This window comes from Narcine bancroftii, chromosome 1, assembly GCF_036971445.1.
Source record: "Narcine bancroftii isolate sNarBan1 chromosome 1, sNarBan1.hap1, whole genome shotgun sequence".
NCBI classification, from domain to species: Eukaryota; Metazoa; Chordata; class Chondrichthyes; order Torpediniformes; family Narcinidae; genus Narcine; species Narcine bancroftii.
In genome coordinates, this window is record NC_091469.1 from 66,919,650 (window position 1) to 66,937,779 (window position 18,130).

The following is an 18,130-nucleotide window of genomic DNA, read 5'->3' on the forward strand; positions in this document are numbered from 1 at the left end:
AAAATCAGTCTATTTGTAGATGACATCATAGTATACTTAACAGAACCAGAAATATCAATAAAAGAATTACATAAGAAATTGAAGGAATATGGAGAAGTATCAGGGTACAAGATCAACACAAATAAAAGTGAAGCGATGCCAATGAATAATGCGGATTTCGCAAAGTTTAAAAAAGAATCACCATTTAGATGGCAAACACAAGCAATTCGATACCTAGGTATACAACTAGATAATAATCTCGGCCATCTATACAAACTAAATTATCAGCCATTAATGAAAAAATTACAAGACGACTTAGAGCACTGGAAAGACTTTCCACTAACACTGATAGGAAGGGTAAACTGTATTAAAATGAATATCTTCCCAAGGATACAATACCTATTTCAATCTTTACCAATTCACCTAACAGAGAAATTCTTCAAGGAGCTAAAGAAAATAATAAAGAAATTCTTATGGAAAGGGGGGAAACCAAGGATAGCACTAAATAAATTAACAGAATGGTACAAACAAGGGGGCTTACAGCTACCAAACTTTAAGAATTATTATAGAGCAGCAAAATTAAAATACCTATCAGATTTTTATCAAACAAGGGAAAAACCAGATTGGACCAGATTAGAGCTAGATAAAATAGGTGAGAAAGTACCTGAACATATACTATATAAGTGGGATGAAAAGTTGGTGCAACATAGGAATTCACCAGTACTGCACCATCTGCTCAACATTTGGAAGAAGATTCACGTAGAAAGGAATAAAATAAATGATCAACTACCAAAATTAATATTGATGCAAAATCAACTAATCCCTTTCACAATAGATAACCTTTCCTTTAAAGAATGGGAGAGAAAAGGGATCAAAAGAATAGAAAATTGTTTTTCGGGAAATAAATTATTATCTTTTGAACAAATGAAGGACAAAAATAGGATAACTCACGATACAATGTTTGCATTCCACCAACTGAAAACCTACTTGAAGGACAAATTGGGAAGCAGTCTGAGGTTACCAGAAGGAAGCAATTTTGAATATGTGATTACAGACACAATGATAATTAAAAGATTTATAAGAAACATGTACATCAAACTGCAAGAAAAGGAGAATGAGGAAACAAGCTGTAAACCTAAACAAAAATGGGAACAAGATCTAACCATAAAGATAAAGAATGAAACATGGGAAAAGCTATGCTCCGGAACTATGAAAAATACAATAAACACAAGGTAACGCATGATATAATATAATTGGTTACACAGGCAAAACATCACACCCCAAAAGTTAAATAAATGGGACCCAACAGTATCAGACAGATGTTTTCACTGTAAGATGGAAACAGGAACAACAGTACATGCAATTTGGGCATGTGAGAAAGTGAAAAATCTTTGGGAAGATCTAAACCAGATATTAAATAAAATCACAAAAAGCCACATACCAAAAAACCAAGAGATCTTCCTTCTAAGTAATATAAGAACTTGGACTTGATTTGGATGGAGCACAAAATGTTTTTTATTATGATAGCCTTAGCTGTAGCAAAAAAATGTATTATGTCAACCTGGAAATTAGAAGATAGCCTGAGAATACAGCAATGGTACATAGAAATGAATAAATCTATTCCATTGGAAAAAAACCCATATAATTTAAGAAATAACATCACAGTATTTGAACGAATTTGGGAACCTTACATGGAACACAATAGGGAAATCCTACCGCGGACCTCCACCACCTAAAATGACAGAAGGAGAAGACGACGAAATGAATTGACCCAGTATGTAAAAATAGAAGACACAAATTTCTTGTTTATTTTTATTGTGTTACGACGTTGTTTAACTGGTTTAATGTATCATATAGATTGAATGTTGAGTGAATGGGGAGGAGGGGGGGTGAGGGAGGGAGGGAAGGGAGGGGGGAAAAAAAAAATGACACTATGTATATTCAAGAGGGAAATGTCTGTGTGTATTTTGGTCAGTATGGTTCATAGTGTGAAAAATAAAAAATAAAAAAAAACGTATTAGCTTTTTTAACTTTTAGTTTAGCATTGTAAGGTCATAACAGTTTTTCCAATACTTCAAAACATCTAAAGATGGATCTTTTACATCTTTTTTGAAAGTCTGTTGAGGTTCAAACAGTAGTAAAGAAGCAATGTAAATTTAGAGAGGCGAGCATATGGACTGAAATCGGAGGCTGAGCTAAAGGTTTAACCCATTTTTGGAGATCTTGCATTATCATACTTTTTTCTTTCAATCATTTTGCTTTAATAACTCAAACAAATTCAAAATCTACAAAAATACCAACCATTTTACAGTATTTTCTGAAAATAACAGCGCTTGATTTTATTGCTTTATAGAAACCAATCCATATTTCTTTGGTGTCATGGTGCATGTGACAAAATTCATGTGACTTATATCACTGGTCTTTCTTTGGCTTGGCTTCGCGGACGAAGATTTATGGAGGGGGTAAAAAGTCCACGTCAGCTGCAGGCTCGTTTGTGGCTGACCAGTCCGATGCGGGACAGGCAGACACGATTGCAGCGGTTGCAAGGGAAAATTGGTTGGTTGGGGTTGGGTGTTGGGTTTTTCCTCCTTTGCCTTTTGTCAGTGAGGTGGGCTCTGCGGTCTTCTTCAAAGGAGGCTGCTGCCCGCCAAACTGTGAGGCGCCAAGTAATGCTAAATATATTAATCTTTTATGCAAGCAATGTATAATATTTAAAATTTAATTTATCTTTTTTTAAATCACAGTTAAACTGAAAACTAGATTAAGCCTAAACTTGTTGGATGTACTGTGCTACATTCCATTGGAGAGATGCTGAAAGGAACATAAGATGATAGTTACAAATTAACTAGAACATTTGAATCTATAACATCATTTGACCTGTAAAGGCTGTTGTTGCAGTTCTTTAATGAGTGACCCCATGATATTTAACAGTTAAGTTCTGAAGTGTTACTTGAAGGTATCACAAGTCGAGAATCAAATTTATTTTCTCTGCCAGTTTCCATGTAATGTTATACTCCATCATGAATTGTTCTACAAGCTATTTCACACTTATAGTTCCTGCGAGGTCAAAATAAATATTGAGCACTCAAGCTGCACTCAAGTGAATGATGTGCTTTTCAAAGAAATATTTGATCAAGCTCTGCCAAGTTATGTTTGGCGTGCAGGAGTTCTATGACAACTGCCAGCAACTATCCCACTCCATGGTCGATACTTCTGGAACCTGCAGCCTATGATGTCATCTTGCATGCTATACGACAAAATGCAAAGAATGATACCAGCCTTCTGATCCCAGATCTCTATTCAAAATAGACTTTGTCACCAGCTCACATATAAACTGAGCAGAGAACAACGTAAAGAAATGTGGGTTCGTGTGTGTTAGCCACTACCCGCTCTAGTTCGGTTCCTTCACAGATAGGCATCACCACACTTCAAGGAATAATCAGTCGGCTAGAGGAACAATTTTCTTCCCCATCCCCCATACCCTCAAGTTTGGTAAGTGAACGATATTTTAAATTTTAATTTTGTTTATCTGCTAAATTAATCAATTTAGTACTACTTAGTCCCTCTGTAAATCTTATTTGTGTTCTTAAAAAATATTTTGAAAGGTTGAACGATATTTTTAGTGAATCAATTTCTAATGTGAAAGCTTATGATGTCAGTAGACTTTGGAATAAATATACTGTTGTTAAGTCAAAGTGCCAAGATATTAGCCTCAGCTGGAAGCCCTCTCCTGATTAAAACCAATCTTTCATCATAAGTAATCCACTAAAGTACTTGGAAATATGTGCAGCAAATCACATAGATACTGCAATTCAAAGTACAAATCCATCAAATAATTCAGTAAAATACTTCCTCTAATTATATATCTATAATTGGGATTATTATGGATCTGTTAATCAATGGCTTGTGCTTTAAGAAAAGAATTATTTCCATCAATTGTATAAAAAGGAAAGGCAGAACTCAGAGAAACATTTATGTTTGTTTTCAAATGTGGTACCAGCTCATTGTAAAAATACAATCCTGATGTTTTACAGAGTTTAGTTCATAATATAAGGATGACTTTAATTCACGTTGATGATAAATAACTGTAAATGTGATTTTTGTGGATCAATATATTTCAAGAAAAGAATTAATTGTACATAAAGTTATATCTACAGGATGTTCAATGCAAAAAGTGGCCTGTTTATATTAACAAATAAAATCAATCTTATATTTAATCCACACATATGAGAGATAGTGTAGAATTAATTAAGCAAATACTATTTGTGGAAATATGAAAGAGATCCATGACTAAATATTAACATTTTAATGACTGGCAAAGGTCTTTTAATCGAGAGTTTAATTAATCATTTTTATTCACTGCTTTAGCAGCAACATCGAAGGACAGTAATGGAATCCTTTGTAGATTATAACGCTAAATTGCAGTCAGGTGCTATCCTGACAATTCAGCTAGTTTTTTTTAAATTTTTTTATTTTTCACACCATAAATCACATTAGCCATGATATACACTATTTCTTTTTCACACATATACAGTGACTTTTTCTCCCCCCCCCCCCCTCCTCCCAAGCCACCCCTCAATTCAGCTAGTTGAGGTCAAAGGTCATCTGAGCCAGACAGCGAAGAAGATTTTCGGTTTAGTCCCCCGTGTTTTCTGTTTTAATTTATCTTCGAGCAATGCCTGGTAACTTGAGCGTGACCAGCTCAATAAAATGTGTCAAATAAAAAAAAGTGTCATAATTATTTAAAAATTAAGGATTTAACACATGCTTACAATTTATATGCATTGCTTAATCTCAAGTTAAATGCGGTACTAAAATTCAAAGTTAAAAAAAAAGAGACTATTATCCTTTATGTTTTATGGAATTAAATTCAAGACATAAATATGATTTTAAATTCTCATTAATGACAAATAATCGTACTTTTGTGGAAGTGGTTTTTCACAGGTCTGTGAATAAACAAATTGTGTTTACTGTAAAGAAGCATGATAAAATGTAATTCACTGATCAAACTTTGGAGAATGTTGTTTGTCTAATTAGATCATTGTGCAATATCCAGATCTATATCCAGCAATTGGTGTTGTGTATCTCAAAATCAGAAGAGTTGAGATTAGGTTAGTTTTGATATATCTAGTGCTTTACTTAACTAATGCCAATGCAATGACCTCTGATTGCTGGTAGAGTTTACCCTTACACTGAAGCAACATTTTCAAGAGCTCCTCTTTGCTTGCTTGAGAACAAGCGAAAATTAAAAAAAAGATTGAAGAAGAGGACAAAAAGAAAGGAATAGTTGGAATAAAATATTTGATATCAGAGTATTTCCATTTACCAGAAAAAAGCCGTATTTTTTGTTATATTCCTGCATCGTTCCCAGATACAGAAGCTCAAACAGAAAATTTCAGTGTTCGGAGGCAAATTGGAGAAAGAAATCTACCACATTAAATGACATAATATGACTCACATTTTTCAAAAGAAATGGCTCAAAAATATCCCCTGGGTCTTGTATGCGAAGTTGAAATTAGGGTGATAGGAGTGAGTAAAGCTGACAGTGACCATCGTCACTCTGTGGCTCACTAGCATCACCGCTATCTATTGTTCGGGACTGGTGGTAAGCTTAGTGTGGGGACTGGTCGCGGCCCATCAGGAGTCTCTCCCGGCAGCCTGCTGTTGGTTCCCACACTGATCCCACCACCCTGCTCCCCCCCCCCGACATCCTGCCATCCATACTGCTCCCCACCCTCCTCCACCCCCGGGTCCAGCGCAGGGACCGACAGCGGCAGTTTGTTTTTTTATAATATGTTTTCTGCGACAGCTAAATTGCTTTTGTTTTCTCTTGTAAATTACAGCAGTTTTCTTCTTAAAAAGATTTTCCTGTTGCCTTGTTGCATGTTTTGTCTGTTTTTTCTGCTATACTGTAGCTACATATTTTTATTTTTCATCTTTTTATTAACATTTCATAATATACACAGCATAAGGGGAATAGAAATAACACACTTAAAATGCTATGTCCAAATTTATATAGGATAAGTATCATATATCAATTCCAAAGAGTGAAAATATGACATATAAAAAATAATTCTCTTAACAAAAAAATAATTATATATAAAAACAACTAATCTACTAAAAAAAAAACAACTGAGTGGCCTATCCTGAGGGTTTGTTAAATTGTTTAAAACATAGCTCTGGTCCACAGCTACACAACACAAAAATGGCAAGAATTAAATTATGTCTGGAAAGGAAGAGTTAATTCATATATCCATTGAAAGTAAGCAATAAATGGTTTCCATGTTTCTTCAAATTTAGTAGTTGTATCTAAAGTAAGACTTCTGATGTTTTCTAGATTTAAAAAAGACATAACATGAGAAAGCCATTGAAACAATTTTGGAGAATCAGAGTCTTTCCATTTAAGTAAAATGGCTCTTATAGCTAATAGTGTAGAAAAAGCTATAACTCTGTAGTTACATATTTCAATAACGTTAAATGTTTACCTGACTAAAAAAAATTACCTGCTGAAATGGTGGAGCTTCATATGCCATCAAATACAGTACTTAATAGAAGTAGAGGAATCTTAAAGTGAACCAGGAGATTTTCTATTCAGATCAGATCAGATACTATGTATTGCCATGTAATACCATAGAAATTTAATATTACATGAAATTGCCTTTAGTCAAAGTTTTGACATTGGTCCCTTATAGTTAGAGAAAGAGAAGTCAAAGAGGGTCCGCACAGAGTCACCGAGTGTCCATGGATTTGCCTTCAGTGCTCCTGTAGCCTCTGCAGCCACACAAGACTCTAGCTCAGTTCAAAACATTGGCAAACTCGATTTCAGTATCAACACACCCTGAGGTTTTGGAACACAGGGAGCAGCAATGGTGGGTGTAGGGGAATGGGGAAATTCTGGGGGCAACGAAGCAGGAAATGAAACTGGCATTTAGTGGGTGCGATGTGGATTGGATCATAATACAAACTGGGGAATACAAGAGTTTTATTCTGCAAACCTTGCTCATAATTTAAAAATATGGCCAGTGCTTCTTGTCCCTGCACTTTCTCCCGTTTACAACATTGAGGTTGAGTGGATCTAATGTATTGAACAGTTAGTAAACATAGATACTAAAAAAAAGAACAGAGGTCAACACAAACTAAGCAGAAACACAAAAAGAGCAGTTAATATTATTTACCACAGTGTAAGATGCTATTGAATGTCAAATTTTAAGATATTTCTAAATTGGATCATGGCCTAGGTGAAAACATTTCTAGAATCTTAATAACAACAGAATGACAACATTTTGTGACAGAGTATATAGATATGTTTTTGGGAGATAAATTGGGAAAACTTTGTTAGAATAGGTCACATATAAACACTTTAAAACAGATCTTATTTGAAATACTGGAGCTCTGCCCAATGTAAGATATAATGGGGCCTCCAGCTTTTACAAGAGCTTTGAAGAGTGCTCAAGAGACTTCACTAATGGTTTGTTGTTTACAAAAGGCAACAGATGAAGGAACTTGTTGGAGCCACATATTGTCTGGAGGAGAGCTTGTTGTTGTAAGATGGTCATGTGGTTTTGCAAGCAGAGAGAGTCAAACAGGCTTTTTCTCACAGAGAGAGAGAGACAGACAGACAGACAGAGACAGAGATTAGTTTTGCAGTGTTACAGTCACCAGCCAGCAGCTGGGACTGGAACAGGACAAGCTCGCAAGTTTATAGAATGCCCCATTTTGGAAGGCAGTCTGGTCAAAGCCCTGGTGGTTCATGCAAGAGAAGAGGACCAGCTATCTAGAGGTATTTAAAATTATGAAGGGAACAGATGGAATTGATGTGAATAAGCTCTTTCCCCTGAGGGTAGGGGAGATTGGTACAAGGGGTCATAAGTTAAGGGTTATGGGGCAAAACTTTAGGAGTAATATAAGAGGATGCTTCTTCACTCACAGAATGGTAGCTGAGTGGAATGATCTACTTGAAGAAGTAGTTGTAGCAGGGTCAATTCTGAAGCTAGATGAGTACATGGATGTGAGGGAGTTGGAGGGTTATGGGCATGGGAGTGGGTAGGTGGACTAATGGAGTTTCATGTAAATCGATGTGAACTAGAAGGGCCAATATGGTCTGTTTCCATACTGTAAATTGTTATATGGTTATATGGCTATATGTTAACATTTTTCCATAAATCCATAATTGTGGGCAGTAAAGGACCTAAAGGACAATGCAAGAGTTCAAACCAAACCAGCCTTATGTTGCTGTAAAAATTGTTGTCATGCACAGTTGATGCATCTCAAACTTAAATCACAAATTTCTTTGGTTTCTAGGAATGGCTGATTTATCTTATGTGTCCAGTCGAGAGAGAGCAGCTGGCCCTGAATATGATTTGAAAACTATATGGGAGAAGAAAATTGAAAAGCAGACGGAATGGCTGGAGCAGGAGAGATTGCGACTGAGTAAGAGTGCCCTTAGTAGGTGTGTGGCATGCTTACTTTGTAAATAAATTGTGATTTGAGAAAACATGGGGTTAATGTTGAGAAAATATGCCTGGCTGAGACTTTATAACTTATTCACTTTGCTTAACTTAGTCCTTAACTTAGTGAAAATGATCAATGAAATGTAATGCATTGGGGTCACGGTGAAGTGCAATGAGTTGGTGTCTAAGGGGGATGAATCTCTGCAGTGGATCTTCTCGAATGTAACATTGGCGACTTACTTCATCTTTATTTTTTCCAGATAGCTTTATTTGCTATTGCAAAGGGCTTTTCCTTCTTTTCCATTTGTCTAATTTGACCTTCTCTCAGACAGCTCAAAGTGAACAAATTTTTTTACAGGAAGATTAAGACCTGAGTTTTCTGTACACCGATCCTCTAACAGTGGGCAATTAAACAGCATTGAGGATAGTGGTGGGTGGCATGGTTGGCATAGCAGTTAGCACAACACTATTACAGTGCCAGCGATCCAGGTTCAAATCTGTAAGGTACTCCCTGTGACCCGCATGGGTGTCTTTGGGTGGTCCGGTTTCCTCCAAAAAATGTACAGGATTGGTGGTGTAATTGGATAGCAAGGATTTCAATGACCGGAATCTGCTTCTATCATGTTGTAATTAAATAAATAAATACTATATAAAGGCTATTGACTGTGCGCTGATTTTGGTCAACAGCATTTGAATTGAACTGTATATAAGGCTAAAACTGACCATATTATCCAGGCTAGATTTGTTTCCTGCAGATATCAGAGGAGTTAATGTGTGTAAACTTAGGAAGTCATGTTTGCTGGGGTGATCAGTGCATTCATAAGAGCATAAGAAATAGGAGCATCATCTCACCTTAGCCTCAGTTCCAGTTTCCTACCTGCTATCATGATTCTCCTTTAAATCAAACAATTAGAGGCTGGAGGAGTTCAGCAGTTCAAACTGCATCCATGGTCAGTCAACAAATTGGGTCAGGATTCTTTCTCAAATACAAAGTGGGAATGGGAGATCACAAGCATAAAAAGGGAAGGGTGGACTGAGGTGATAGGATACTGCACAAACAAAGGTGGGAGAGGTGGATACACAGGTTGGAGAGGAAGTGACTAGAGAGTTTTGAAAGAAACGTGAGAACAGCAGTGGGTAAAGGCCAGAAGGAAACAGGAACCCGACTGAGGTGAAGGGTTACCTAAAGTTGGAAAATTCAGTGATCAACATCATTCTTGAATATATTCAGTGGTTCAGCCTTTACAGCTCTGTGTGTCGAGAAATACAAAGGTTTACACTTCTGAGAGAAGAATGGCTCCTTAATTTAATCTTAAATAATCTTTAATTATGTTACCATATCTCCTACATTCCTTCAGGAGGGGAATATCTCTCTCATATGCAGTAACTTGTGACTTTAATTCTATGAAAAAAATTTTAAATATTGTCAGAAAAGTAACTTTGGGAAACGATTCTAAACTAATTTCAAAACACACATTTAGAAACTGTCGGGGAATTTCATTGCTGCTGCCCTACCAATACAAAATGTCCCAACTTTCATGTTCTGACATTGGCCTTAACATTGCTTGCTCATTATCAAGAATAATTTTAAGTATTTGAACATGAATCTTCTTCCTCCCTACTGTCCCCAACGAACCAGTGAATTGAAACCCTCTGTCTGCATGATGCAACTCCTGGCCTTCTCCACACCATGCAACTGAGTTCCCTTTGTGATTTCTTGGCTCATGCAATTCTCTTTCCTGGCCCCAGATGTGCCGCAGGTTTGCACTGGAGTATTATATTTAATTTCTAGTCAATTTGGGAATAGAAAAGGAACTACAGTTGGCCTCAGTGCCTTCAGACTAGAGGAGAAAAAAACTCCTCTGCCGCATAAGTCATCTATTGACTCTTATTTTCCTGTATTATATATGAAGATTAAATAGTTGGGTATGGTACCAGAAGACTGTCTGAGTTCCTAGGCAGTCGAGAGCAAAATAATCAACAACAGGAATAAATTTTAAAAGTATAAAACATATTTGCATATTTATCAATTTTAAATGAAATAAAACGTATTTTTAAAAATTTAAATTAAAAAAATAGACATACTGCATGGTAACAGGCCATTTTGGCCCACGCGGGGGGGGGGGGTGGGGGTGGTCTGTGGTGCCCAATTAAACTACACCCTAGGTACGTTTTATCACCTCTCCATTTATTGGCCAGAGTATTATTATATTATTGGTAGCTTGTCAAGAGTGGGTGTTTGGAGTGTTGCTTCTAAGCAGCTTTCCAGTTTGGGAGATGGACGTTCCCAAATGATATTCCTCAGAAATCTTCAGATTTGAGTTTGAATTTGAAGACAGTTTACTCAAAACCATAACATTTTCCTACACAGTGTATTTAGCATTTTCTGAATACATGGATTAAGAATGGTATCTTTATTTTTTTTTAATATTTTATTTATAAGAAAAACAACCATGAATACAGACAATAAAACATTATATCAAAATTTAAACATGGTTTATATATATATATATATATATATATATATACACTAAAAATCTACTAGAAACCCCCCTCCTCCCAACCTAAAACTACACCTTCCCTTTAACCTACTTCAAAACAAGAATGTTAGAATGTTATCTTTAACCATTGTTAATTATATTTACAAAAGTCAGGATTACAAGGAGTCAAATGCACAACTAATCCAGAAAGGCACAAGATTTGTCTAACATTGGAAGAATTTTTCTTCTTGGTTTGCTTATATAATGCACTGAACTATCTGAATTGGTAATGTACACATTCAGGCAACGCTCAGTTAAATAACTTTAATCTTTTTGGTGGCAATGGTACTGCAGATAATCTTGGTACTCTGGGTTAGGAAGCACTATGTGTTTGTTAATTTCTTTTTGTATGAAAAATGCCAAACAAAATCAAATTATTCTAACATTTATTAGTTGGGTATAATGGGTGACAGCAGATCAGCTATTTATTTTACCCCTCTCCCAGTTTCTTTTCTATTGTATAACTATGAGCATTGGAAGGGTGTGGAATTGATAGCTAATGGCTGTGGTTTCATATTATTGCCAAAATACAGAACTTCTCCTTTACCTTGAACTCCAAGGTTTAGTATTGCCTGGAGCAGAATTAATGTTTCCGTAGTATTTTAAAAGTAAATGGCATTTTTTTATAACACAATAATCAAAATTTAATATGTTTTACTTGCAGACTCATCCAAGAATGGAACCACAAAGTGGAAAGTAAGAAAAAGCTGATGCAAACCATTCTTGAAGATGACAGAAAGAGACAGAAATCTGTGGTATCAATTGAAACTCCAGTTCAGCAAGTACCATCCAGTGCTTAATTGTTGAAGATACACTCAAACTAATCTAGGAAAGCAAGCATTCATGTTATTGATTGACTGCAGTGTAAATGTGTAGATTTAGAAGATTGTGACATTCTGAGTTCACTCTAATGCATGACCTAACTCATTGTGGAAATAATGTTATTAAATCTGCTCATCTTCCAATAATTTTCTGATTTCATGTAATATCTTAAGTATTTTTTATTGCCTGATGTATTAGATTCTTATTTATAAAATATTTTAGATTTACTTTCCATTACAGAAGTCAAGAACATTTTGGTATATAATTGTAACAAAATGTTTACAGGTTAAAAAATGTGGTCCTCAATAAAGTAACGGATCTAAAGTTAAGTAAATGAACAATGATTTTGACATAAGTGGCCCTTTTATTATAATTTAACTAATGGATGTGTTTTACTGGGATGTTACTCAGTATATTCAGATCTTCTAAGCGATTAGGTAGAAGAGGTTTTGAGAGCCAAAGGTTTTGGAGTCAGAATGTTGATAAAGAAATTAGATGGCAGTTTCAGTCAGAAGGAATGGAGACGGGATTTTTGAGATGCACCAATGAAAGTAAATGAAAGATTTTCAGTATATTATTAGGTAGGAACATTCACACAGAGAATTAAAAAGGAAAATCAATTATTTAAATGAGGAGTTTCTTGTTTACTGCAGCTCCATCAAACCGACATTTCCCACATTGTTCAGGGAATGTTACATGAGAAGCAAAAGTCAGTGACCAAGTCAATGAATAGTTGTTCTGTTTCCATTTGTTCTCAGATTGAGTGAGCTTAGCCTTGGAACAGCAAAGGTGCTAAGTACAGCCTGGCTGACCAAAACTTGTGACTTCAAGTGTACACAGTTCATTACTTCGACATTGGGTTTCAAGACATTAACAAGGCATTCCCAACTATGATTAATAGTTGGTAACTACAATATCTGATGAGATAAAAAGGCCAAGATGTGTTGTTTCGCTGATGAGACAGATCCCCATTGATTACACTGCACATTTTACAGGAACAGTAAGTAATGGTAGACTGTTTCCTGACTTGAAATAGCTCATCATAAACCATTCAGAAACCCTTTAATTTCATACACTGTGATTCCAAAATGTTATTTCCATTTTTTTCCCCCTGAAGTCACTATCACAGCATGGTTCCATGAGTGCTGACAGCCATTTGTCAAATGTGAGCTTAGATGGTTAGTGCTGGCAACTTATTAGAACATGGAGAACAGCCAGACTGATAGTAACTCTGTCCTTGTCCATCTGGCCCACATATGCACTTTGCAATAGAAGTATTGGTATAGTAACAAGAAAGGATTTCTGAGAGTGTTTTCCTTTTTTAACCCAAGATGTTGAATGTCACAGAAAAAGGGATGTGCTCATTTTGCAAGAGATTGTTTCAGGACTTCATAAAACTTTCTTTTTAAAGCATGCAGATGCATGGATAAAAATCTATTTGAATTCAAAAATCCTTTCACTATGTGAAATACACAGTAACGAAACAAAAACCTTCAACGGGGAACACAAATAATAAAATAACACAAAGAACAGCAGATTGTGGTATTTGTAAATAAGACAACCATTTCCAGTAATTTCCCACAATATCTCTCTGCCCAAAACAAGTTATTTTCTATGTTCTCCTTGCTAATCCTATTTTGTTTTTCTTCCACCTGCTTTTATTAAAAACAAAGCCTCAGGCTTAACCTTAATAGAGGAAATTAAAGAAAAACCAGTAACACAGTGAAGTGGAGGACTGTGAAAAATTTTGTTGAAAATTTGTTTTTTTAAATAAATGGAATTAATATAGATTACCCTCTATAATCATTTTCAACGTTGTTTCCCCTCACCTACACCTTATTATATAATGCATTTAATGTCTTCTGTGTGCTATTTCATTTTAACCAGATTACATCAGAGTTGATATGTTGCTATCTGGAGAATAGATTCTGTAAGTTTGATCAAAAGTGCTTCATTTCCTGGCAACCTTTCCATCTCACTATATGACCTGCTCACATAAAGGGTAAACATTAAGGATGAAACAAAGAGCTTGCAATCTTGTAATTTTCATGACACCCTTCCTGCTCCTTCTGCTCCTTCATCTTTGCTGAAATAAGAGAAGTGTGGATTTAGTAAAGGTTAAAACTGTTTTCTGGCTACTGACCAGATTGTTCCACGATCAGAGTTGGTTCATAACTTGTATCTGTACTTTTGGATTTAGTATACATTAGATTACAATCACCATTCATTTTAGTAATATTGTAGCTGCCATTGCACTAGACAATTAATATACTTTAAGTTCAACATATAAATGCATGAATTGAAATGTTAATATGAGCAACTAAATCTAAATCAAATGAACTCAAAGGAAGGAAATGAACATGAAATCTAATAATCGTGGTGCGAAAACAATGTTTCTAGCTAATGGGACTCCTGCTTTTTTTCCCATAATGCCCAATCTCAAATTACGGACATTTAGTTTAGTAGCATAATATTAGACAAATCTGTTCTGGTCATAATTTTTAATGTACCAAAGTAAAACTAAGCCACAGTGAAACACTGTACATATTTAAATAGTCTTTTAGTTGATTTTAAAAATCCCTTTAAAATGTCATAGAGCAAAATAGAAATGATTCAGCTGAGTGAGATTTTACTCTGGCATTGCAATTTGATAAAAGAAGTGATTATTACAATATCTAAGCAGACCAATGGAATTAGCGATAGTACTCAGTTAATAAATTAAGATAAAGGTCAGAGAAACAGATTATTAGCAGTAATAGGTTTATCTAAGTGAAAGAAGGATGATCTTTTCTCTTTGGACATCAATTATCTTTAATAGTCACAAGAGATTTTATTTGTTCCTAAAATCTGCATACTTGCATTTTGTTTATTTTCTACATTTTCTACCTGTAAGCTCTCTTCCAAAGTCTTGAGGTGTTAGTGAAGACAAGATACAGACTGCTTGTATAGCCTACTGATCCTAAATAGTTGATACCTACTTTGTCTTATTGGCACCTTTATAATGTGATGTATTTGGAACCTTTATTAAACATACAACTAATTTGCCGTCATTTACATTTATGTCATTGGTGAGTCCTTGGGAGCTGCTAATACATGTTAATTTAGTTCTATATTCTATGAATAATAATGATTTTTAATGTTTTAGATTGGGATGCATAATTTGATATTCAAATAAAGTAGGAATACAGTTGAACTGTTCAATACATTTGAACAAAAGATGAACGTTTCTGGATTACATTTAGTTTTAATGATTGATTTAACTATATAGTTGATTATTTTTTTTTAAACTTAGGTGCATTAAAACCATTGGTTGAAAGTGAAGGCGAAGACTGACTCGTGCCGCACACTTCTCTATTTTCATCTGCCTACACCAGAAGGTGTGAACATGTCTCATTGAATTGCAACTGTTCTAATTTATTAGCATTGCATTCCTGCAGCATAAAGTGAAAAATTAAATAAAATAAAATGATGACTTAAGCAGTCATTTGTTTTGAATGCAAAGCTGTATCATATTGTATCTGTGGATCAATTGCCACTGGGGAAACAAACATAGTAGGTATCAAAACAAATTCAAATGAGTGCAGGATGCTGGAAATCTGAAAACAAAATCAGGAAAAACAGAAAATACCTAAAACAGAGGTTAGGTATGAAAAAGGTATTAGACGGTTGAATGGACTAAAACACAATGGGGAAACACCAGTTAAAAAACTTATTCTTTTATATGTTAAACATGAAATGTATTCTTAATTGAGTATTTATAATGCATGTAACATGAGCTTGTGATTACACACTAAAATTGCAAACAAAATTTGCAACAGATGGCAATACCAAAATTGTTATCCACACCCATATTGCATGACTGTATGTGTGATATCAGAGAAAGTGTTGCTTCTTACTTCATTGCTATTTCCTTACTTAATGTCCCACAGGAAATCTTTATGTTAATCCTTTGCAGTTTTCACTCAGCCACATTCTTACTGGTTTAGGCAACTGATTTAAGGTCATGAACATGATAGTAAGCTCAGTAAAGTACTTGGCCCTTGGGCATTTGGGTTGACTAGAGTTAGAGAACAGGTGTTAATTATAAGCCACAGAGAGAACCAATTTAACTTGCACATATGTCCAACAAGATGAATCATCAATATCTAAAACTTTGTGTGCGAGGCAGACAATTTAACTCCTAGATTATTCAAAGCTCTTTAGCACAGTATTCATGGGTAGTATGAAGAAGACCAACGTAAAAATTGAGTCACAAAGGTAGGATGGTTACATTCATAGAAATGAGATATCAACGTCAAAACACTTCTTCACCAAGAAGTGGTCAAAGCAAGGAATGGACTCTTGGGTAAATGGGGCACGATGATTTTCAGGACACATCAAGGGAAACTTGCATTGTATGGTAGAAAGATTTCCAACAATGAATATCTTATAAAATGTTGGAGACTATTAAAAGTCATTAATATATTTGCCACAATATGGGAGTGATATCCAATTAATTTATGCAAACCAAGCAAACAGTAACTGATTCTGAGTTAATGTTACATGCTTAAGTGATTAGATAATCCAACATGCAGTTGGTAATCTTCCAAAGTCTACCCTGAGCCAACTCCTGTCACTGATCCAGTGATGGTCTTTGAGATGATCTGAAACCCAAAATCAAGTTCACTTGGATCCCAATTTCACCTCACCACCACTTCTCTGCACTTTCAACACATCATAGACAACAGTTTTAAATTGTGTATATCCCACTGCAGCAGCACTGCGTGTTCCTTCAGCTCACAATGTGCAGTGGGTCAAGAAGATAATTTATCATCACTTTCTCAAAGGTTAGGAGAGGAATAAATGCTGGTTACTAATCTCATGAACTTGTGATGTCCAGATCTTGAGTATGAATAAATAAAATATAAAGACATCAGGAGACGGGGATAACTGGAAGCGTGCCCAGCTGATTAGCTCTACAAGGATTCCTCAGTCCCCAAATGCTAATATTAGATCACACAATTCTCAAGGCAGAGACTGAAGTTAGGTCTGGAAGATGATGACCGCATGCAGATCTCCAAATTTCAACCCAGATTTTATAAATAGAAATAAAGATGCCATAAGGACAATCGTGTTTTGGATATATTTTCCAGAATATATTATTCATAACAGATTATATTTATATATTGCATTGCATTTCATATGCTAACTTATATTTATAGAACAATAATAATTGTTCATACTTCATATGAACTTTTAACATTTTCCTACTTTCTAATTCATCATCATATTGAAATCAAGAAAGATGGCTTGCTCATTAACTGCCACCACCTGTCCTGCTACCCCCATCAAGTTGACACCCAGTATATCTCCAGATAACAATTGCAGATATTTGTCATCTAGTGTAAGGTCACCTGGAACCAACATCCATTATTGTGCTTGGACTAATGACAACAAATTTAAGAAAGATTTGGACAGGTACATGGACAGAAGAAATATGGAGGGATATAGTCTGAGTGCAGGTCAGTGGGACTAGGCAGAAAAATAGTTCAGCACAGACTAGAAGGGCCAAAGGGCCTGCTTCTCTGTTATGAGGCTCCATGGTTAGAAACATAGAAGATAGGAGCAGGAGTAGGTCATTCAGCCCTTCGAGCCTGCTCCGCCATTCAAATGAGATCATGGCTGATCTTAAAGTTCAGTACCCCGTCCCTGCCTTCTCTCCATAACCCCTAATTCCATTATACTGAAGAAATATATCTAATCCCCTCTTAAATATATTCAATGAACCTGCCTCTACTGCCCTCTGTGGCAATGAATTCCACAGATTCACCACCCTCTGGGTAAAGAAATTCCTCCTCATCTTGGTCCTAAATGGTTTGCCTATTATCCTTGAACCATGGCCCCGGGTTCTGGACTCCCCCACCATTGGAAACATCCCTTCTGCATCCATTCTGTCCAGTCCTGCCAGAATTTTATATGTCTCTATGAGATCCCCTCTCAATCTTCTAAACTCCAGCGAGTACAATCCCAAATTACGCAATCTTTCCTCATAAGTCATTCCTGCCATTCCAGGTATCAGCCTGGTGAATCCCCTTTGCACTCCCTCCATTGCAAGAACATCCTTCCTCAGATAAGGTGACCAAAACTGACCACAATACTTCAGGTGTGGTCTCACCAAGGCTCTGTACAGCTGCAGTAAGGTATCCTTATTCCTATACTCAGACCCTCTTGATATGAAGGCCAACATACCATTTGCTTTTTTAACCACCTGCTGTACCTACATGCTCGCCTTCAGTGACTGGTGCACAAGAACCCTTAGGACTCTCTGCACTTCCCTATCTCCCAATCTATTGCCATTCA

The 18,130-nt window shown here is 35.8% G+C and overlaps 1 protein-coding gene across 1 annotated transcript; it reads left to right on the plus strand.

Annotated features, from left to right (window-relative positions):
- The first annotated feature begins 3,287 nt into the window (after window positions 1-3,287).
- LOC138738199 (protein FAM240A) lies at window positions 3,288-15,234 on the plus strand. Its single transcript, XM_069888370.1, has 4 exons — window positions 3,288-3,471; window positions 8,281-8,428; window positions 11,634-11,724; window positions 15,084-15,234. Exons 2-4 carry the CDS (start codon window positions 8,283-8,285, stop codon window positions 15,090-15,092), a joined length of 246 nt encoding a protein of 81 aa, XP_069744471.1. The 5' UTR covers window positions 3,288-3,471; window positions 8,281-8,282; the 3' UTR covers window positions 15,093-15,234.
- Window positions 15,235-18,130: the final 2,896 nt, after the last annotated feature.